This window comes from Gopherus flavomarginatus, chromosome 3, assembly GCF_025201925.1.
Source record: "Gopherus flavomarginatus isolate rGopFla2 chromosome 3, rGopFla2.mat.asm, whole genome shotgun sequence".
NCBI classification, from domain to species: domain Eukaryota; kingdom Metazoa; phylum Chordata; order Testudines; family Testudinidae; genus Gopherus; species Gopherus flavomarginatus.
In genome coordinates, this window is record NC_066619.1 from 16,774,599 (window position 1) to 16,799,308 (window position 24,710).

The window sequence follows — 24,710 nt, forward strand, 5'->3', positions numbered from 1 at the left end:
GCATCCCTATTTGCCTTTAAAAAACTGCTGCATGCTTAGCAGGCTTTTTTTAATCGGTCTCTCTATAAAAGACTCTTAAGTGTTTGCTCTCCGAGGACCCTCAAAGTTTAGAGAGTCTATCAGCATGAGATCAGTTTGTACTGTTTTTGCCTATACGCTTTATCCAGGTTGAATTTAATCTTCTGCCCTGCAGGTGAATTGCCTCAATACATTTAAATCCTTCAAAAGTTTCATCATCCAGCATAGCTTTTACTAAGCAAAATAACTAGTGTTAACAGCAAACTTCTCCAACTCACTTTCCATTTCCTTCTCAATATGGTTAGTATATATTAGTCTCACTGCTTGAAGGAGCAGATGTCAGGACTTTAACCATCAGCATCTGATTGGAGAATAAATCAATGACAGCAGATTATATTCTTGTTCTATTTGAACATGTACATCAGTCCTCAAACAGAAGTGGTTACAAGCAGCACTCAAGAAATACCCTCTTTCAAGGAACTTTGCCCGAAACCAATGCCTGTTTTCCAGGAAGCATCAAGAATTGACTTTAGTTAGAAAGTTTAAGGGAAAAAGTATACCTCCTTGCTGCTTGCCACAGCTCCCCCACAGAAACTACAACAGAGAAAAAACAAACAGTACATTTCTCCCAAGACTAAAAACTTGCTCACACACCAAGTCATAAGACTATAACGCAGCACCATATGGTAGCCCTGCAACAATTCATAACACTGGTCCCAATATTTATCCACTGTTAACACCTTTGCACTCCAACGGCCATCTGATCACTACAACGGTTTCCTATCACTCCACCAGTTTTTAACCTAGAATAAAAATTGCTTGAAACTCTCCATGCCCCACCATATCCACCCACCATCATTTTTGTTTCTCTTACCTTCCAGTGAGAAACTCTATCAAAAAGTATTTTGGAAATCCAAGCACATGTCCTTTACTTTCTAATGTACTTACTAGAGCTGGTCAAAAAAAATTATGTTGAGACCGTTTCTTGGAAAAAAAAATTGAAAAGTTTCCATAGAGATTTTGAATTTTTGAAAAATGTCAACCATCTCTATTTATAAAAATCCAATATGTTAGAGAGACAGTGTCACAGTCACTGGCTCTCAAGCACCCCTCCTGGCTGCTAGCCTGCTCCTTCCCAGCCAAGGTGTGATCCAGGCCTCTCTTTTCCAGACTTTGCCTTTTTATCTTCTCCCTCAGAGCAATTAGATACAGAACATCCTCTAGCGCACCTGGGCTTCATACAGCTTTACATCATGCCCTCACAATACACAAACTCGTTCACCCTACCTGGGCTAGGTGCAGTGTTATCTAGGATCCCCAGCCTTTCACCCCCATTTCTGCCCTTTTCTGGGGAACCTTTGTGGGATTCTTTTCTTTCTCTCTCTAATTCCTTCTCCCCAAGCCCATCCTGGGCTCCTGCCAGAGTCCTTCTGGTCTATAGTGGCTTTTTTCTCATTACCTCTCCATGGAGCTTCCCCAATGACCTTTATAAAGGCCAGCTATCTCTCATTAGGCCTGACAATGTGGTGACTAGTCACAGGTGGGCTTTGGACCACTCTCTCTCAAAGGAGCCAGACCTATCTATGGCACAGCGCTTCCCCTTTCAGATGTTGTGCAGGTTTGATCACCCCACGTCAGTGACTTTGTCCGAGGCTACATCTACACTCCGAGCTTGGGGTGTGATTCCCAGGTCACATACACGTACTCGCACTAGCTCAACCACAATGGCACAAGCAGCTGAACCTTGCCAGTACGAACTTGGAACAGCTATGCCATGCCTCTGGTGTCGTTACTTGTATTATGGTGGCTATCCCGCTATTTATGGTCATGATAGCCATCATGCACGAGTACGTGTACATGAGCAGGGAATCACACCCAAGCTCGTAGTGTAGACATAGTGTAAGTGTTGTAATCGTCTAGTCTCAATTTGAATCTCCATCCATTGCAGACTTTTGACAAGTTAAGCATTTTATATCCATGACGTCAAAAGAATAGCAGCTTATTAATAAATAGACCAGATTATAATAGATGTTCAGGCTGGCATCCTGCAAGCTGATCTGCATGGGTAGAACTCTGCACTCATGCAAGTCCCACTAGACCTGAGGAGGGCTCCACATTGGCATGCAAATGCCCAAATGGTTTGTCTGACTGCTGCAGGCCCCAACACATTGGAGTCCCTATCCTATCAAACATGCAACCATAATGAGTACACTTGTTATATAACTTCATCATGGTCCTTATGCTGCTAGAGGGAGGAAAAAAGAAACTTCCAAGGTTCAAATTTTTCAGAACATCAAGCACCTCCGAAAGCTTTTTGATTAAAATATAATTAGTTACATTTTAAAAGACCCACAGTGCACTTACTCCCAGGCACGTTTCAATCAAATAACCTCTTGCCTCCAAAACACACACTTTAAATGGTCCTGTGGTGCAATTTTAGAGTCCCTCTCTTTTGTTTCTAAGTCTGCAATTACTATAATGTCAGCCCAAGATAAAGAACATAAAAAGTAGTTCCAAATAGCGGGTATCGTTTTGAGTTGTTTGAAGGTTGTTATTCTGATGTCCCTTTGCAAAGAGAAAATTTCAAAGCTTACACGGTTTAAGCAGCACAAAATTATAGGGGCACCAGTCAAAGCCTATATACTTAACACAGGAAGGCAGGTTTCTAGTGATTAGAGTCAGGCCTCCTGGCTTCTCTGTCTATCACACCTAGTGCAGTCAATCATTGGCTGGTACACTGCCATATTAGAGGTATACTGAGAAATAATATCTTGAAACCACTGAGTTTCTCAGCTGAAACATGCTGTACAATAAAGAGACAATTTTTTCAGAAGTGACTGATGATCTCGGCTGTCTCAGTTGTTGGTGCCCAAAATGAAATAACAAATAGGGGCTTAATTTTCAAAGATGCTGAGCCTAGAGCGACCAGATGTCCTGATTTTATAGGGACAGTCCTGATTTTCTTATATAGGCTCCTATTGCCCCCGACCCTCTGTCCCGATTTTTCATATTTGCTGTCTGGTCACCCTAGCTGAGCTTTCACCCTCTGATCACTTTAACTGACCAAACTAAGTTTTTACTACTTTTTACACTATTGTTTGCACTACAGAACAAAACAGCTATGGGGGACTGAGCTGGATTCTATTTTCAATGTAACATCAATCAACAGTATTGCTAGCCAGGTTCCAACTGTTGAAACTTTGCTCTTGAGAATAGGTGATCCAAACACTACCCAGCAGAAAAAAAACTAGCCCCCTTGTGGTGTTTGCAGAACTGAGCAAAATCTGGAATAATCATCTTGTATTTCTTCACTGACACGATTTGAAGTGATTCAGATACAAAACAGTGAAATGCATGCTGTCATTTTTACACAGTAGCGTTTCCAGTTTAGAATCTTTCTTTTTAACAAACAAAACAAAACCAAACCAAGCCTAGCATCCCAACACACATGAACAAAAGCAGAACAGCAGAGCATCATTGTAGGCATAACAGCATAAAAATAAAACTCTGCCTCAGGGTGGATTATGTGCAGAACCTGGGCAAAATTTCAAACATTTTAAAAATGCTCTCTCAGGTAAACCCACAGACCCAGTCTATAATGGCCAGGAAAGCTGTTTGCAGCTGTCGAGTAAACTACGTTGAAGCACAGTTCTTCAGAATGATGCTAACTAGGGTTGGCTGGAAAACAGCAATTCCTTTTTGTGAAAAATGTCACTGTTTTGAAGTTTGGTTTTGTTCCAAAGCAGAACAGTGAAAGAATAAGAACAGCCAATACCCCAGCCAATGCAGGTCATGGGATTTGCTTGGGATGTGGAAGACCCAGGTTCAAGTCCCAAATCAGACAGAGCAAGGACTTGAACCGGGTCTCACATTCCAGGCAAATGCCCTAGCCACCAAGCTATTGGCTATTCCAGAATCACTCCATTTTTCCCCCATCCAGAAATTCCATCCTGGACCTGGGGAACCTTTTTCAACAAGATTTTCATTGAAACACGTACATTTCTGCAAAAAAACATTACCATTTCGACAAAACATTTTTCTCTGGAAAACATAACAACGTTTCCAGGCCGTCGTAAAGGGCCACAATTCCCAGTACTCTGCATCGGTATGCAAGGATGCTTATATTCACTTACATGGATGCTTGCACTGAAGCTGTAATGCCTGTATAATCCAGTGTTCAGCATGAGTGCAGGATGTTCACTAGAGCAGTCCTCACGCCATTGTTATGACTGGCTCAGCAGTTTGTGGCTGAAGCAACAAGTCAGCCTGGATTTGTTTCATGAGTAGAAATATAGACATAAATCTGTTTGTTTTTATTTCCCAAAAGTTTTAAAACCTTACCCAAATAGTTCTGCAGGACATGAGCTAAATAGTGTCAATATTTTTCATACAAATCATTAGGACCTGGGCATTGCAACAACAAAGATGCACAAAATGAGCACGCGCATTGTCATCATTCAGTGCTCTTTAGGCTTGCCAAAACACTGCAGTGTTTTATCTTAACAGCTGGTCATTTAAAAAAGAATCACTTAACTTTATGCCCAGTTCTAATATCATGTGTGGCGCTTCTACCTAACTGGAACAATCTTTGGTCAGTCTCAAGCAACAGTGGCTATTTACTTATACATGGCAATGAATACTTGAATATCTGAGCATGATTCAGCTTGTTTAGACTACATGCTTTGCTTCATTTTAAGTATATGCGTCAGTCCAGTCTTGGTCCACTCAGTAGGGATGCACTTAAATGCAGGCTTACCGTTCAGCATATATTTAAGTGCTCTGCTGAACTGAGGTGCCCTATAGTACCAAATGTGTGTCACACTCTGAAGGCTTATCTCCATTTCCTCCAAACTTCTCTCTTCTGTCTAGAGTCAACACCAACCACAGAGTGCCACCCCTGAAAACTCCAAACCCTGTAAGTTTCCAGAACTCCACAGCAGAGAAGACTACTCTTCCTCCTCTGCCAAGGACCAGAAGGTCACATCTGGTTTAAAAAAATAATAAAATAAAACAAAAAACACTACAACCGCCTGCTGTCAATTTCATACAATGACTAGTTTATACTGCTCGCTACATTTCAGTACAATATTTATATTCCAGCTGATTTAGTTTATTATATAGTAAAAATGAGAAAGTCAGCAATTTTTCAGTAATCGTCTGCTGTGACACTTTTTTGTGTGCATCCTTTTGTGTCTGATTTTGTAAGCAAGTAGTTTATAAGTGAGGTGAAACTTGGGGGTACACAAGACAAATCCTGAAAGGGGCACAGTAGTCTGGAAAGGTGGAGGTGCCACTGTCACAAGGGACTATCCAGATTTTGAATAACTGCCATTAAGTACATCCGTGAACCTTGCCAGAAGAGTCCATGGCATTCACAAGATCAGGTCAGCGTGCTACAACTGCTGCTTAGCATTTCTATACGGCTCTTCATGTCCACTGCACTTCAGAAGCATTAAACCTCTCATCTCCGTGGAGAGTCAGTGATGCACTTGGTGCTATTCAGAACATTTGGAGACATGGTGCCTGTGCTTTAAATAGGAACGGATTGAGGCCCGGAGCACCTGGGTATTAACAAGCACCAAAAACACTCTTGTAGATCACAGCTACACCTCAGTGCACAGGAAGGTTGGCTCTGAGCACACACAGAAAGATTGGGAATTGCTTTTGTAGCACAAACAGCTGAGAGTATATGTAACCCGTGGGTGAGTGTGCATGTTACAGCTCCCTCATTGTGGTGATCCACAGAGGACAGACGTTGCTACAGAGTCTTGGCTCCTTTTAGCTCCAGCCGTAGCAGCTCATACTTTTAGCTCTGGAGGTCCACAGTTAAAAAACTGAACAAAGCTTTCCTACTGTTTTAAGCTAAGTACAGTACATCTCTTTCTCTCCTTGGTCACTGCAACATTATGGCTTAACATACAGATTCCCACTGAAGCCAGCAGAATGGTAAAGGCAGTGAAGTAGCAAATAAGTCTGGGATGGCTTTTCCCCTCTGTACTTTCAGTATCTTCTCACTTACAGACTGTTATTGTGCTGAATTTGTAACAGGCAACCGTCCTTGACTGGGAAACAACAGTTTCTTTGCACACTGACACCAGCAACACTTTCATCTTCCAGAATACCAAATAAAAAGTCCAAAAAAGTCATTATTATATAATGGTCGCAACAAGGTTACTCAGGCTAGGCTATGGGGAGCACAGAAGCTCCATATTCCATCATGACCACAAATAAGAGCTGCTGTTAACTGCAGTAGCTTTGTACAGCAGAGCTCACCAGTGTTGTAAATGGAGCATCTTTAGGTTTGACATAATATTTTATTTTTCACACTTTGGTCTCATAACTTTCCTGTAAAGCTGCTCAGGATAAACACTTGACTGCCTCAGCTAGTGAGAAAAAAATATGACCAGATCTGGTTTAAATCTTTCAGAATTACGACCAGCAGATAAAACACATGCAATATCAGATGCTTTCTGGGAAGTCTTAAAATGGCATCAAGTTAATACAACTCCGACCCCCTGCCATGAGGCAGGGCCAAGTAAACGTAGAACACCCCTGAAAAGTGTTTGTCTAATCTGTTCTCAAAAATCTCCAATGATGGGGATTCCACAGCCTCCCTTAGAAGCCTGTTCCAGAGCTTAACTACCCTTATACAGTTGTTAGAAAAATTTTCTAAATATCTAACCTAAACCTCTCTTGCTGCAGATTAAACCCATTACTTCTTGTCCTACAGCCAGTGGACATGGAAAACACTTGATAACAGCCCTTCACATGCTTGAAAACTGAAAAGTGCCCCCTCAGGCTTCTCTTCTCAAGTCTAAAGATGCCTAGTTTGTGTTTTTTACAATCTTTCCTCATAGGTCAGGATTGCTAAATCTTTTATCACTTTTGTTGCTCTCCTCTGGACTCTCTCCAATTTATTCACATCTTTCCTGAAGTCTGACACCCAGAATTGGACACAGTACTCCAGCTATTGCCTTACCAGTGGGACAATTACCTCCTGTGTCTTACATACAACACTCCTATTAATAAAACTTCTGAACATTTAGCCTTTTTAGCAACAGCATTACATTTATTATGTTATTTCCCAGTTATTTCCCATTTTGTAGCTGTACATTCAATTTTTTCTTCTTAAGTGTCGTATTTTCCACTTGTCTTTATTGAATTTCATTTTGTTGCTTTCAGACCAATTTTCCAATTTCTCAAGATTATAGACTCATAGACTCTAGGACTGGAAGGGACCTCGAGAGGTCATCGAGTCCAGTCCCCTGCCCTCATGGCAGGACCAAATACTCTCTAGACCATCCCTAATAGACATTTATCTAACCTACTCTTAAATATCTCCAGAGATGGAGATTCCACAACTTCCCTAGGCAATCTATTCCAGTGTTTAACTACCCTGACAGTTAGGAACTTTTTCCTAATGTCCAACCTAAATCTCCCTTGCTGCAGTTTAAGCCCATTGCTTCTTGTTCTATCATTGGAGGCTAAGGTGAACAAGTTTTCTCCCTCCTCCTGATGACACCCTTTTAGATACCTGAAAACTGCTATCATGTCCCCTCTCAGTCTTCTCTTTTCCAAACTAAACAAACCCAATTCCTTCAGCCTTCCTTCATAGGTCATGTTCTCAAGACCTTTAATCATTCTTGTTGCTCTTCTCTGGACCCTCTCCAATTTCTCCACATCTTTCTTGAAATGCGGGGCCCAGAACTGGACACAATACTCCAGTTGAGGCCTAACCAGCACAGAGTAAAGCGGAAGAATGACTTCTCGTGTCTTGTTTACAACACACCTGTTAATGCATCCCAGAATCACGTTTGCTTTTTTTTGCAACAGTATCACACTGTTGACTCATATTAAGCTTGTGGTCTACTATGACCCCTAGATCTCTTTCTGCCATACTCCTTCCTAGACAGTCTCTTCCCATTCTGTATGTGTGAAACTGATTGTTCCTTCCTAAGTGGAGCACTTTGTCTTTATCTTTATTGAACTTCATCCTGTTTACCTCAGACCATTTCTCCAATTTGTCCAGATCATTTGAATTTTGACCCTGTCCTCCAAAGCAGTTGCAATCTCTCCCAGTTTGGTATCGTCCGCAAACTTAATAAGCGTACTTTCTGTGCCAACATCTAAATCGTTGATGAAGATATTGAACAGAACCGGTCCCAAAACAGACCCCTGCGGAACCCCACTTGTTACACCTTTCCAGCAGGATTGGGAGCCATTAACAACTACTCTCTGAGTACGGTTATCCAGCCAGTTATGCACCCACCTTATAGTAACCCCATCTAAATTGTACTTTCCTAGTTTATCTACAAGAATATCATGCGAGACCGTATCAAATGCCTTACTAAAGTCTAGGTATATCACATCCACCGCTTCTCCCTTATCCACAAGGCTCGTTATCCTATCAAAGAACGCTATCAGATTAGTTTGACACGATTTGTTCTTTATAAATCCATGCTGGCTATTCCCTATCACCTTACCACCTTCCAAGTGTTTGCAGATGATTTCTTTGATTACCTGCTCCATTATCTTCCCTGGCACAGAAGTTAAACTAACTGGTCTGTAGTTTCCTGGGTTGTTTTTATTTCCCTTTTTATAGATGGGCACTATATTTGCCCCCTTCCAGTCTTCTGGAATTTCCCCCGTCTCCCATAATTTCCCAAAGATAATAGCTAGAGGCTCAGATACCTCTTCCATTAACTCCTTGAGTATTCTAGGATGCATTTCATCAGGCCCTGGTGACTTGCAGGCATCTAACTTTTCTAAGTGATTTTTTACTTGCTCTTTTTTTATTTTATCTTCTAAACCTACCCTCTTTCCCGTAAGCATTCACTATACTAGACATTCCTTCAGACTTCTCAGTGAAGACTGAAACAAAGAAGTCATTAAGCATCTCTGCCATTTCCAAGTCTCCCGTTACTGTTTCCCCCTCCTCATTGAGCAGTGGGCCTACCCTGTCCTTGGTCTTCCTCTTGCTTCTAATGTATTGATAAAAAGTCTTCTTGTTTCCCTTTATTCCCATAGCTAGTTTGAGTTCATTTTGTGCCTTTGCTTTTCTAATCTTGCCTCTGCATTCCTGTGTTATTTGCCTATATTCATCCTTTGTAATCTGACCTAGTTTCCATTTTTTATATGACACCTTTTTATTTTGTAGGTCACGCCAGATCTCGTGGTTAAGCCAAGGTGGTCTTTTGCCACATTTTCTATCTTTCCTAACCATCGGAATAACTTGCTTTTGGGCCCTTAATAGTGTCCCTTTGAAAAACTACCAACTTTCCTCAGTTGTTTTTCCCCTCAGTCTTAATTCCCATGGGACCTTACCTATCAGCTCTCTGAGCTTACCAAAATCCGCCTTCCTGAAATCCATTGTCTCTATTCTGCTGTACTCCCTTCTACCCTTCCTTAGAATTGCAAATTCTATGATTTCATGATCACTTTCACCCAAGCTTCCTTCTACTTTCAAATTCTCAACAAGTTCCTCCCTATTTGTTAAAATCAAGTCTAGAACAGCTTCCCCCCAGTAGCTTTTTCAAATTTCTGAAATAAAAAGTTGTCTGCAATGCAGTCCAGGAACTTATTAGATAGTCTGTGCCCCAGCTTGGTGTCACCTGCAATTTTTATAGGCACAGTCTCCACTCCATTATCCAAGTACATGGACTGACCCCTGTAGGACCCCACTAGATACCCCTCCCCCCAGTTTGATAGCAAATCATTGATAATTACGCTGAATATGTTTTTTTTCCAACCAGTTGCGCACCCACCTTGTAGTAATTTCGTTTAGACCACATTTCCTGGTTTGCTTACAAGAATGTCATGTGGGACAGTGCAGAAGCCTCACTAAAATCAAGATATATCATATCTAAGGCTATGTTTTAGTCATAGATATTTTTAATAAAAGTCATGGACAGGTCAGAGGCAATAAAAAAAGTCATGGCCCCATGACCTGTCCATGACTTTTACTAAAAATACCTGTGACTAAATCTTACCTGCTGGGAGGACGGCACTCCTGAAGATGACTGCTGCAGGGCAGGGGACCTTCTGACTGGGACTGCCAGAGCAGCAGCCGATGTGGCTGGCCCCTAGGCTTCCCCAGCTGCTGGGGTGGTCCTGGGGTCAGCTGAACCAGCGCTGCAAAATTCACGGAGGTAATGGAAAGTCACAGAAGTCACAGCCTTAATTCTGTCTACTGCTTCCCCTCATCCACTAGGTCTGACAGAGAAGGAAATTCCTTATAATCCCATTATCCATTGGGTGATTACAAACTGATCGTTTAATAAATTTGTTCCAGTATCTTTCCAGGTATTGAAGTTAGGTTGACTGGTCTATAATTCCCCAGGCCCTCTTTGTTCCCCTTTTTAAAGAGAGTTACTGTGTTCGCCCTTCTCTGATCTTTTTGGACCTTACCAATCCTTCATGAGTTCTCGAAGATAATTGCTAGCAGTTTTGAGATTGCTTGAGCTAGTTCCTTACATACCCTAGGATGGATTTCATCAGGTCCTGCCAACTCAAATACACTCAATTTAGCTAAATATTCTTGATCCTATTTTGGCTTGTGTTCCTTCCTCCCTTGTTGCTAATATTAATTGTGTTGAATATCTGGTCACCATTAACCTTTTTTAGTGAAGACTGAAGCAAGCAGGCATTAAACACTTATGCAGGCTCTTACCTGACATGGGCCGCTGTTGGAAGACAGGATACTGGGCTAGATGGACCTTTGGTCTCATCCAGTATGGACATTCTTATGTTCACTTATTAGAGACTGAACAGGTGCATAGACTCCTGTCTCTCAAAAAAGGCAATACTCAAAGATTCTGCTGAGTTTGAATACAATAGGCCAGGTTCAGACCTGGAATGGGTGGGAAAAATTCCATTTAAGCCAGTGGAGCTGCACAGGCTTGTAGGGGTCTGAATTTGGCTCATAGACTGCAATCCTTGTTTTGCAGCAGTGATGATAGAGCTGCCATATAAAGAATACCAATGGTAAAAACACAATAAACCACTGATATGCACTGTTAGGTCACTGCTGAAGAAGGGCTAGGCAAGACATTTCATAAATACATGAAAGCACTCGAGGATTTTTTAAACTCTACTTGGCATACAGGTTCCAATATGTATGGTTAAAATTGTTTTTGGCCCCAGCCAGATTATTTAACCCAAGAAGTCCAGTACAAGTCTGATTGCTCCATGTTATTTATTGATATTTGAGTGTCCTTGTATGAACTCACTCCTAAGGTGACCAGGTAGCAAGCGTGGAGAATCAGGACACTTTTTTTGGAGGTATAGTTGCATATGTAAGATAAAGCCCCTATTATCGGTATGTCTGGTCACCCTAGTCACTTGAGCCGTGCTTACATAGTGGCAACATGACCTGAGATTCTAGCGTCAACCACAGCTGTAAAAAATGTATAGGTTCCCAATGACCTTGTGAACTAGTGGGCTGCCCTACAGTGTCTCATCACTACCCAACTGTCTACATGGGATGGAGCTGCAGTCTGACATAAAACTCCACTCAGCACATTCTGAGGTCATTTACAGACTCAGCAAAGCTGATTTAAAAGGTATTCTGAAATACTTGTTTATTGAAGCTGCCACAACTGCTAGGGACCAGTGAAAGTTGTTGTACCACAATGTGTACTGGGCGTCAGGCAGACAACCAAATAGGATGCCGCCACAGGAACCAGGATATTCTAAACTTCTAAAGAGTTGGAATCCTCACAGATCAGAGGACTGCTGAAAGACTGCTGGGAAGAGTTTGGGAGCGGAAAATATGTGGTACACCCCACTCTGGAGAGGCATAAGACCCTCAAGGTAAGTTTTCCTTTTCTGTTGGGTTCATGAAGATAAAAGGCCTAGATATTGCACAGGGTTTTCTTCCTAGCTGAGATGCAAAATTTTGCCTTGTCTTCCATAAAATTACACTATTTTTCACTGAAATTATATAATCTTCACCATCACAAAGGAAGAACAGCCATGGTTCCGAGCGTAAGCCTCTTAACCAACATATCACCCACCTAGCCATTTGCTTGTAGGCTTCTTCTGCCACTGCAAATATGTGAGGATCCATGTCCCCCATGTTTTGGCCACTGTATGCATAGATGACATCTTGTTCATAGATTGGCAGTTGTTCATATGGGTTAATGGCAACAAGCACAATACCTAAATAAAACAGACAAACATGCAGACATTAGAATTAAAACAAAGTCACAATAGTTTATAACCTTTTCATAAATACAAGGAGATTCAAAAAAATGCATAGAATAAAGAGTCCAGGTTCTTACATCAGCTTTTGTTTGAATCTCGGAGAAATGGTCAATGCACTGGTGGAAAGAACAACTCACATTAAGCTATGGAAGAGGAGCATTAAATATATGACATGAATATAAGTCCATCATATGAAGTAGGTCCTTTTGGCATTTTCCCACCCAAAAAAGTTGAAAGATGCTGCCCTGGATAAGCTATATCCACATAATTGAACATCCACTGGACTCAAAATATTTTGGTTTCTGGACTTCAGATGAAAATGCAAAACCGTAAGATTAACAGAAATTAAATGCACAAATCATGTTGAAGGAACATGAAAGATCTGAATTAAATATCTTTAAAAACTTCCTCTTTGCCTTCCTGTAGAAAATCCAGACTGCTCACTTCATCATAAAAATCACACCATTGGGCTTAGGAACCACAGTCATCCAAAAACATGGCACCCTGCCCCATCCTGTCATCTTATCCATATTGGGAGCATGGGGGGAGATATCAATCAATCCATGGGGTCCTCATGGATTTGGGAGGGTTGTCTGCATGGTTCAGAGAGTATGTGTGCTGCACTAGCTATTGACAACAGCATGAGAGGAGGATAGCACCAGAAGCCTTCCTCTAAATATCTTCTGGGTTTGTGGGCTTAAATCAGACACTAACGTTATTTTAACCTGCTGTAGGAGGAGTGTGGTCTGGTGGCTAGAGGTAGAGACAGGAGGACAGTTTAACCTTGAATTTTAAATGTTCCCAATTGATGTTAAGTTGTTAAAGCTAAGAATGCAATAAACCAAACTCAGTTTTCAAGGTAAACCTCTAGGTCTATTATGGTACGTTTTCACTACCGGCCGTATCGGCAGGTAGCAATCGATTTCTCGGGGATCGATATATCGCGTCTCATCTAGACACGATATATCGATCCCCGAACGAGCTCCTGTCGATTCCGGAACTCCACCAACGTGAATGGTGGAAGCGCAGTCGACAGAGGGAGCCGCGGACGTCGATCCCGCGTCATGAGGACGGTAGGTAACTCAATCTAAGATACTTTGACTTCAGCTATGCTATTCACGTAGCTGAAGTTGCGTATCTTAGATCGATTTCCCTCCCTAGTGTAGACCAGCCCTTACAGACAGACAGACTAATTAAATAGAAGACCCTGAACAGCACTTTGAATGATAGAAACAGACTTCCAGAGAAAAATTATTAATTAAGCAAACAGGCATACAATTATCATTTACACAGGTACTACAATTATACTCACTTTCAAAGACAGAAGAGCATATCAGTGGGTGATTAGCCCACTGACAACAGAATGAAGTATAGTTTATAATCCTGTAACCTAATGGTACCCTATTGGTGTTAACTGGAGATCTCTTGCAATTTAGCAAGGCTACACTTTTTATAATCCATTATAATACTAATTAACATTAAACATACCCATTACCATATTCACATTTCCTCCATTTCTTTATTGGCTCTTTAGAACATATATTACTTAAATTAACATCTGAATCAATGTCCTTCTCCTGCTATCGATATAGATAGCATTTTAATAACACATTCCAAATTCTCAAAAAAACCACTCTTAATAAACCCTGCTGAAACCACTTATAACCAAAACGTTACCCAGGGGTTACGTCCTTGCTAATTTCAATTTTCCCATTTTACTGTCTCCGACTTCTCTCTCTAGCTTCTGCTCATACTAACAAGCTCAATTTCTCATTCCTCTATACTTGGGCCAAAGTCTAATTTCTATTCATTTCTTAACCTGACACCTTTTGTAGGCTGCAACAGAACTCCTGGGTTCTACTCCACCTTCTGCTACTGACCACTCTGCACCTCAGTTACTCTAATCGTTAAGACAGGTATTACATTATAAGCTCCACAGAGGCGTTGTGTGGCTTAATGAGTGAATACAATAAAAACTTTGTTATCTAGCATGTTGGTGGAATGCGGAGGAGGCTGCTAGTAAGTCAAAAATTCCAGTTAACTAAGAGGGAGGGAGTTTGGGTGTGGGAGGGCGCCTGGGGCAGGAGGTTGGGGTGAAGGAGGGGTTTTGGGGTGCTGGATCGAGGAAGCACTTACCTTGGGTGGCTCCCCGTAAGCGGTGACATGTCTCTGCTGCTCCTAGGTGGAGGCAGGGCCAGGCAAGCTCTGTGCATTGCCTTCACCCACCGGTGCCAACCCCGCAGCTCCCATTGGCTGTGGTTCCCAGCCAATGGGAGCTGTGGAGCCATGTCTCCGGGTGGGGGTAATGCACAAAGCCCCTGTAGCCATTTCTCTGCCTAGGAGCAGTAGGGACATGTTGCCGTTTCCAGAGAGTCATACAGAGTCAGGTAGGGAGCCTACCAGCTCTGCACCAGCTGGACTTTTAATGGATATCAGAAATGCTGGTTCCTAGAGCTTTCCAGCTGGTAAAGTGCTGGCTAACACAGCTTTTATTGTATATGGTAAAATCCTCAGATCAGAGGAGCTATGTAAATATTAAATTGTTATTAAAAAGATCAGTATTAGCATATAAGAAATTAATATTAAACAGTGAAAAAAAAAAACCCTCAAACCCTGATGCAGATATATTTTAATACTCACCACAGTAGGTATAGATGTGATTCGATTCCAAGAACCTGACTTTTAAATTATGTAGGACAGCAGGCTCATGGAGATAACTTAGAGCCGTCAGGTCATTTTCACCCACCAAAATATCTGGATTACGCAAGAAGGGAAGTTGGTTGGTTTTGAGATCAACTGGATATTCGTAGATCTGAAGTAATACAAATTGCACACAAAAAACGGTTAAAAAATAAAAACTGTCTAGCTTATTTATTTATTTATTTATAACTCATGTAGGGATAATTCTGCCCTCAAAAGATTATTTGTATTACATTAGCACCTAGAGGCCCCAACCAGAATCCAAGCCCCATTGATAGATAGAATCCAAGCCCAGAGACAATGTGCACATATTGTCTACTGAAGTGAACAGGAGTTCTATGCATCCACAGTGGTCACCACTTTAAAAAATATTTTCAATTATTTTTGGATAATAAAACAATATTGCTTTTGTATTTCCTCTATTCCCTAGGGATTTCCCAGTACTGAATAAGGGCAAATACTTTGGACATTGCACAAAGGACAAAATTCACTGCTGAGGGGTGAATTTCACCCTTACTGAATAAGTTTATCTAATCTCATTGTCTAAAGCAAATCCAGGAAGTTTTTAGGGGTGATCAAGGAAGGAGATGGCACAAGCTACCTCAAAGTGTTAGTAACACACAGCACCGTATACCAAAAACAGTAAAAGCATCAACAAATCCAACATGTGCATCCTTATTTATCCTCCTCTAAAGTCAGCCAGAGTCACAGAATCCAGAGTCCTTCCCTTTGACAAATTTATTTGTTGACCTTTTTTTTTTTAAATTAAAGTCACTTCAAACACATTATGTTCTATACTCCCTTCAATCTCTTCTGACAATGGGGAAAGGATGCAAAGAATCAAACCCAGGAGCACTGTAGACTTACGTGAGGAACATGGTGATGGCATTAAAACATACAACTCAACTCACCATAGGCTGAAGAGTTTTGGCTCTTCCCCAACTGAACAGCAGAGCCACTGGTTAGAATCAACATGACTTTTTCCCTTTATCTGTAAATACCTTTGTCAATTCCCCCATGGGCACTTCCACTGTCAGACACTTAGAGACAGGAGATGTTTGGGAAGTTCCCAATTTGGTATTTGCTGGATATATTTAACATTTGTTTACTCTTCGGATGACTTATGTTCCTGCCCCCTGAACACTCTGATGGTAAGTTCCTCCAGCAATAGTGAAACCCTGCTTGTGAAAGCAGAAAGGGGCAGATGAGAATTCCCATGCTATTCATTTTATCCAACATGCTGTTTAGTTTAGTTAGAGAGGCATGTACTGGAAAGAGTGAATATATAGTGCCTAGAGCAGAGGGGACGTAGGCAGGTGATCTGTGAGTGATATACGCATGAATACTAAGTGGGGGAAAAGCATACCAGGGCCATTCATTGCCAACTGTGTCAAGTATGTTCTGCTCATTTGCCTCTTGGACAATCTAACAAACAGCTCCAATTAATATTTTGGCAGCTAAAGGATGCTTATGGAGGAGGTGTTCATTTTTCACTCCTCAAAAGACATGCTGGCACTGCCATGTTTCAGGCCTTCAGTTCCTCAGCCAATAGCATGGAATATTTAGCAGAGATTCTCTTGAAGTGAGATGACAAACTGAAGCCTTCAGGTTGCCAGTGCCTTGACTCCTCATCCGCTGAAGCCTTTACCCTTCCTTTCACTCCTCTCTCACCTTGATGGAGGCAGAGAGCCTCCTCTGTGGACTTCCTAATTCCTCCCTGCCCAGATCTTCGCATGTGCAGATACCACCATCAGATTTAAACACATAGACATTATTCCCACATTCAAAACTACCATGAATGATCAGGGTCCTCAATGTGCTAAGTACTGTCCAGACATGTAACAAAGATAACAGTCCTTGCTATCAAGGATCACAATCTAAACGGGAGACAGGACTGAAGAGGAGGACAAAAACAAATAGGACAGTAGAACGAAGAAACCAAAAAAAATAAACACAAAAAACACAAAAACAAAAAAACCACACCCCAAACCCAACTTCATCACTCATTTTAGATTCCAATTAAAAATTGTCCTCTCAAAGCAGAGCTTTGGAGTGGAGCCCGGAGCTGGAGCATGGAGCAGCTCCGGAGCAATGGAGCTGAAGGTTTTTGCCTGGAGCTGGAGCAGAACCGGAGCACAGCTCCAAAGCCCTGTCTCAAACTCAAAGGAACGGTGCCATCCTGCTTCAGACGTTGCTCCTCTTCCTTTCCCATCAATTAACACTGCTTGCTCTGTCCCTTCCAACCATCCTGCCATTGCTGGTGCAAAGCCCTTCTCCTCAAACATCTTACTCCTAGCTCTCCTCACTTCCCTAATTGATCCTGCACAGTTTCTTCCTCTGTGACAGCTTGCTATAGTTCTTTTGGTTCTGTACTGATGCCACTTCAGCTTTACACACTAAAACCCTTTTTGTATGAAACATACTGCGGAAATGAAGCTGTGTTGCACATTCAGAGTTATTATTGTGATAGATCCAGGCCAGCTAGGTACAGCAGAATAGCAGAAGGCAGATATACTGGCCACGGGGTTAACAGTTTTCTGTTCCCTGACTGACCAGAGCAATGAGAACACCTGACTCTAATTAACCTGCAAAGAGGCCATTCAGTTAATGTGACCACCTGACTCTAATTAAGGCCCTGCTGATACTATAAAAAGGGCTCACTTCAGTCAGACAGAGAGGAGCCAGAGGCGAGAAAGTGCGGCTGAAGGACTGGTTACTGAAGACGCCCTCAGACTATTGTTAAAGGAACCCTAAGGTAAGGGTGAAGAAGGGAGAAGCAGGAGAGCTGTGGGGAAGTGGCCCAGGGAAATGTAGCAACTGTGGCAGTGAAAGATTGGCTGCCAACAACTGCTACCATTAGGGTCCCTGAACCGGAACCCGGAGTAGAGGGCGCGCCCGGGTTCCCCCCAACCCACCACTACAAGAACATCTCCTGGGAGGGGAAGTCAGGCCCCTGTCAGGACAGGAGGCTGAACAGAGACTGTGGGAGTTCTCTCACCAACCTCCTTGCAGGCCTATGATGAAAAGGACTCAGTAGACTGTAACCCTGGCCCTAGAGAGAGAAGGGCTACGTGGAGGGTCACAGTGAGCCACTGAGGCTAGCATAAACCACCTAGAAGCGCAGGACCCACGGGAGCAAGGTCAGAGCTCTGCCACACTATTCCAACTGCCAGCAGAAACAAAGCTTCAACACAGATGAGAAAACACTCAGCTTTTGGCCAGACTGGTGCCATAAGCAAAGTAAATCACCACCACAAGAGTTTGAAGTCTTGACTCCCCCAACAGGTCCCAGTCAAGATTGGAATCCCACTATACTCAACTAAAAGACAAGAATCCCATTATGCTCAACTAAAAGACAATCCCTGCCCCGAAGAGTTTACTAGCTAAGCAGACAAGACCAACAAAAGGTGGGAAGAAAACCAGAAGTACAGAGAGATGAAGTAATTTGCCCAAAATCACACAGCAGGTCAGTAGTAGAAATGGGAACAGAGCCTGGTCTCCCAAGCCCCAACCCATTATCCTCTCCAGTAGGCCATGCCATCTCTTTCAAATGTGCAGGAGCAGCATCACCCATGCAGCATACAGACTGAGTTCTTCCACTCCTGAGAGAATCTCAATGAAGCCTGACCTTTACTGCTGCAACTGAGTTCCGTGCGATAATCCCCACAGTCCTGTGTTAGGATTTTTGAGAGCCTAGGATTCCCATGGAGTATGTAACACTGAGCTCATCACTCCAGAAAGAGATTTGTGATAGACACAAAGCAGCCAGGAACAGGCTGCTGGAACCATAAATCCATGAAAATTCACTTAGATGAAAAGGATAAGAAAGAGAAGCCAGTAACAACAACAGCGGAAACATTTCAACTGTCAGGAACCAAAAGCTTTCAATTCCCTGAAAGAGATCCTGATGTTCACGTAACCTTCATTTGATGCATGTGTGTGTCACTCCATGCTAACCTTAGGTTTATCAGATCAACATGCCCCCATCACACTCAACTCAGCAGGGACTTCATAAGAATGGCCTAAAGAATAAAAACCAACTGCACAGGAGAACTATTAAAAGAAGAGAAAACCCCGTTATCCAGTCATGTAAATCAGTCTTTCTAAAAAATGAACGGAGCCTTTATTCAATTTAGAAGCCGACTTGGCTGTGTAGCTATGGCTCTGAAGGATATGACAGACGTGTCACTAACTGAAAACCGACAATAAATTGAACGGTCACAAAATAGCCTAAAGGACAGATTTCCATTTAACAACATAAAATAACTGTGGAATGAAAACCCCAAGACTTAGTTCAGCTCTAACAAACTACTTCATTTTGGCACAGGTGGCCCTGAATGTTATCTATCAGAATGACAGGAGCTGAGTTGAACTTTTATCATGTCATATTTCAGGTATGGACTGCTCATCCTACTCCATTTATGAGACCTGTACCAGTAGGACACAGCTATCAACACCTGTTAAGAGCAGAAAACAGATAATAAGAATGTAACCAGTCTTCTCTAAAGGAAGATGAATTAATTGCAAAGTAGCATCACAGGGGAAACACACTAAATCTAAAAGTGTGAATCCAAAGATCAATGTGTCCATCTAACAAACACTTAAGATATCTTAATGGTTTTATATCAAATAAACTCTCTGTTATAATATTGAAATGACTCATTCCTTTATGTCCTGGCAACAGCATCTATGCAGTTTCCACAACATGTAACAGCTTGGGGTCTTCTGACCTTCCCTTCTTTACCACCACTACCCCCAGCCAGAGATACATCACCCAGAATTGACAGAACTCACCCTGGCTGTTTCTATCAGGTTCACCTGATCACTGAAGGTTTTGAAGTGTTAAGCTGCTGAAATTCCCCCAAAACCCAAGAGGGGCAAATAACTACATAGAATTTTAAATAGTGATGAATGTTACCAGACTGGCAGCACTGGAGCCTTCACATACAGCAGAGACTGTGGCAGTGCAAGCTTCACCCACACAGCCCCATTCTCTGATCTACATGGAGAACTCCAGGAGGCAAAAAGGATAGCCAGCCAATTAAGCCAGTTAGTGCCAGTTGTGAGATGGGCAACAAGAACTAAGCCAAAACCACATGCTCATTTCACATCTGTCACCTATTTCCTTGCTAGGATACGAGCACTATCCTGAATTATTGGGCTCGCTGTTCTTTATCGAAGCCTTGTTCGATTGTCTCAGAAGCAGAAGAAAGGTAACTGATTATGCAAATGAAGGAACCCACAGCTGGCAGTAAAGCAGAAAGAAAGTTTCCTGCTCATTCTCTCTGGTAGTATGATGTAAGGGCAGGCAGCTCTGTGGGATGATCAGGGAGAAGAATGTGTGTGTATTATTAGGAAAAAGCATAGGCACTGGACTACTATTCTAAGGACACCATATCTGCAGAGAGAAGAAAGATGAGTTCCAACGGGGGCCTCAGATAAAGGAGTAGGCTGGCAAACCTGGAACACATTTATACTGAAGAGACACCTCAGTTTTGCACATTAATGTTAATCATATCACCAGGGCTGGTGCTTTCATTTAGGCGACCTAGGCGGTCGCCTAGGGCACCAGGATTTGGGGGGGCGGCATTTTGCCACCCTCGCCAGCAATTCGGCGGCAGGGGGTCCTTCCGCGCTCCGGGTCTTCAGCGGCAATTCTGCGGCGAGTCCTTCACTTGCTCCAGGACCCGCCGCTGAAGTGTTCCGAAGACCGGGAGCGTGGAAGGACCCCCCCACCGCAGAATTGCCGCCGACCGCGAACGTGGGAAGGACCCCCCCCGCCTAGGCAGGGCCGGCCCTGACCGGGAGGTCAGCAGGTGGCTTCGGTGGACCTTCTGTGGCAGGTCCACCGGAGCCACGGGACCAGCGGACCCTCTGCAGGAACGCCTGCAGCAGGTCCACCGGAGCCGCGGGACCGGCAAGCGGCAGAGCGCCCCCAGCGGCATGCTGCTGTGCCTGGGGCGGCGAAATGGCTAGAGCCGGCCCTGTGCCTATGGTGCCAAAAACCCTAGCGCCGCTCCTGCAGATCACTGGATTTCATTACTTGTTAGCAGTGGGAGAGATGGGTGAGAGTGTCTAACAGCTGATCAGGCTGGCAGCTCCAAGGTTGGCTCTATGTTCTGGAGTTTTGCTGAGAGTTAGACACCAGGGAGTAGTGGCAGGCTCCAGCAGATGTCCAGAACTAGGGCTCTACCAAATTCGTGGCTGTGAAAAAAACACCATGGACCGTGAAATCAGACCTCCACGCTGAAATGTACTTATTGGAGTGGAGCAGGAGGGGGACAGTGAATGCAAGGAGGTCCTGTGGAGTGGCACATATTTATGGATGGCCCTTGGCATATTAACAACCACAGGAGAAGACTATCAAGCTGCGCAAACAAATGTGTCCCCAGTCTTATCACTCAGTTCCAAGGTGCATTATGTTGCTTTCCCAGTGACATTGGCACTCTGACATACTGCTACTGGCCTCCCTGCTTATACTGAAGGAAAAAGAATAATTGTTTTCATAACAGCCTAATCAAGCATCTCTCATTCCTGCTCCCCAGCTGCCTGTCCTGTAAGAGGGTAACACCCGATGTGCCAGTGTGAAACTGGTTCATTGGCAGGAGCTGTGAATTATTCATACAGCCCTTGGAGCATTTTCAGTTTGGGGAAGCAGTGTCTGTTAACTGTTCTAGTAACACAGCAGATCGTCCCCCGGACAATTAAAAAAAATTGCCTGCTCAATGGAAAAACCAAATTAGATGAAGCAGATCATGAAAAATATATTTCCTGGCACGATTATACCAGTCACACAGATTGTAGGCTGTGCAGCTCTGCTAGAACATGGCACTGAAAGCAGTAAGTTCAAGCTGGCTTGTTGGGGAATTTAGTTCCTTTAATGTTCCTCAACAGAACATCAATCTAACTGGAGTGTGCTTGGTAGTTTCCATAGCAGTCGATCTTTGTAACAGAAGAGAGTGTCAGCAGAGCTGACTCTTGGCATTCAGAGATGACAAGTGGGTAAAACTCCTCTTTGTGCATAGAGCCATAGAAGCCTGGTGCACCACTTAAATGTTCAAGTTAGGGTATAAGCAGTGCGTGGGCCTATGATGACCCTCTACATCCAGTAAGATTAAGTCCTTCTTTAAGAAATTACCCACTGTGACAGACCCAAACCAGTGGGGTACAGGGAGTCTGGTAGAGGGCAAATATATTGATGGATAAGTAGTTTTCTGTTCCCTGAGTGACCAGAGCAGGGGCTGCACTAGAGTAATCAGGAATCTGCTAGAACCAATTAAGGCAGACAGGCTGATTAGAACACCTGCAGCCAATCAAGGCAGGCTAATCAAGGCACCTGGGTTTAAAAAGGAGCTCACTCCAGTCAGGCCAGGGGGAGCCAGAGGAGAGGAAGTGCGTGTGAGGAGCTGGGAGCAAGAGGTGCAAGGAGCTGAAAGTGAGAGGATGAGCTGCTGGAGGACTAAGGAGTACAAGCGTTATCAGACACCAGGAGGAAGGTCCTGTGGTGAGGATAAAGAAGATGTTTGGAGGAGGCCATGGGGAAGTAGCCCAGGGAGTTGTAGGTGTCATGCAGCTGTTACAGGAGGCACTATAGAAAGCTGCAATCCACAGGAGTAGAGGGTGGGCCCGGGTTCCCCCCAAACCTCTCAACTCCTGATCAGACACAGAAGGAGTTGACCCAGACTGTGGAGAAGATCACTGAGGTGAGCAAAATCTGCCAATAAGCGCAGGACCCACCAAGGTAGAGAAGGAACTTTGTGACACCACCTATCAAAGCAACGGACGGTAGCAGTGCTGGGAATTTCCTGAGCAAAGCTGTCCAGTTTTCTCAGACTATAAATTTGTGGGGAGCTGGGAACTCCATGCACTTCCGGAGCTGAGACAGTCAGAGATTTGGCTGCCCTCTACCACTGTTTTCCATGATCCTCCAACTTTTGATGCAGTGAAATCATAAAGGCGGCCCTGAAGTAAATTCCATAGCCAACTCTGCACCACCATGACATGGTAGAGTTTCACCATGATGTTGGTTTTGCCACATGCTAATGCAATGTGATTGTCTCAGCATGACGCAGTCCTGCAGAACAAGTTCATACTCAGCTGAAAAAGACAACATCATAACAGACCATCCTTCTTCCTCCATTCTTCCCTAAGTATGAATCCTCAATTCAACACTAGGAAGATGGTCAAGGTACTCAATCATTGATCAGTCTTTTCAAATGACCTAGCTCCAGATCATTGGTCTATAGAGTTCATTTACCTAGGCTCTTCTAACATTCCAATCAACATGACATTTATAAGAACTCGATTTTAAAAAGGTTTCTCCTAAATTGGTCCAGCAAGGACTCTACTTATTATTCATTTTGGTTTCTAAATGTTAGCAGCAGCAGCTGCCAACAGCTTAGGATACCGGGTTGATTTCAGCCTGCTTAGCAAGGGAAACCTTTTGAAAAGTACTCTGAAAACAGACAGGCCTGAGTTCTTTTAAAAAGCTCTTTGGTCAGGTCTACACTTGGAGTGCTTTGCTGGTTCATTACACTGGCAAGGCATTCCTAGTGGAGACACTGCTTATACTGGCAAAACTATGCTTTTAATCGTATAGTTTATCCCAGCTATAGCTTATCCCTCTCCTTCCCTTGCCCCACAAAACAAAATAAGCTATACAGGCAAAACCACAGATCTGGGTTATAACCCCCACCTATTCGAGGGGCTTCTGCTGGCACAGCTACGTTGGTCACAGTTCATCATGCCTTGACCAACATTGCCAACAAAAGTTTGTATTGTAGAAGTGGCCTTAGGCAAGAAGTTCCATTAAAGAAGGCCCTCCAGTCAAAATGTTTCATGCTGGACTCCATCAACTGCTTTTTCCCCCACTGAGTGCCCTGTCTCAACAGGCTATAATTGGAAAGGTGATATGCAAGATAACCAGGTCCCACCCACTAGTGAGTTTAAAGCTTAGGACCAGAATCTCTAATGCAATAAGCGTATGCATGTTGGAGAGGGAAAGCACCAAACAGTTTATAAGAAATAAACTGGCATTACTTTTTCTGACATGTTCATTTAAAGATTGTAGAGTGACACCAGAGAGGAGTTTCCTGTTTGTCACCCTCCTTTAGCACCATTTTTTTATAAAAAAGACAAACACTGAAATGAAATCAGGGTTTTATACTGGAGTAAACCTGAAAAGGTTGAGCACACATAGAAAAAAAAGTGTCACTTGGCCAATTATTTTCTGTATTCTGCTGGCTTTTAACTTGTGATACTTATGTGTTTGAATCAGCAATATGAATATTTACTCCTTCCAATTCATCTGCCAGCAAAGTCATAATCTGGTGTTTGTGACAGTATGCCATTTTAAAAATTACTTGGATGTCAAACACAGATTACAACTTCACCGCAGAACCAAGTCAAAGAAGGCAGGAAACCTTTGATTTGAATAGGAATACCTTTGAGAACCTGAGACTGTGGCAAAGTGATGTACGACGGACTTTTTTTAAAAATACACCAAGAACTTGTAATGATTCAGGCTTGTTCAGAGGATCATTTGAAGCTTAGATCTACCACTGAAAAGGGCAACATATATAATTTTAATTAACTTACAGTGTCATCTTCAAATTTCAGGTGTAGGCTTTTATCCCCTTCTTTGTAATCCTTGATAATTTCTCCTGATCTCCACACTTCATCAGGGTCAGGAATCCAAACTTTTGTGTACTGAAAAAAGATATGCATGAAAACCAGTTAAGTCAGAAATGTACTTATTCACTAGGGATACAATCCTACTTTCAATGGAA

General features: G+C 42.9%; 1 protein-coding gene across 4 annotated transcripts in view; it reads right to left on the reverse strand.

Moving 5' to 3' along the window:
* Positions 1–24,710, reverse strand: part of MYO5B (myosin VB) — a 356,389-nt gene that overhangs the window by 222,319 nt on the left and 109,360 nt on the right. For 3 of the 4 annotated variants that reach the window (XM_050944628.1, XM_050944626.1, XM_050944627.1), the window contains exons 2-4: positions 24,520–24,630; positions 14,863–15,034; positions 12,033–12,177 (exon numbers count right to left, since the gene is read on the reverse strand). In XM_050944628.1, coding sequence (XP_050800585.1) covers positions 12,033–12,177; positions 14,863–15,034; positions 24,520–24,630 — 428 coding nt within the window. The remainder of the gene's footprint in view (positions 1–12,032; positions 12,178–14,862; positions 15,035–24,519; positions 24,631–24,710) is intronic. The other variant, XM_050944629.1, reaches the window with a different exon arrangement.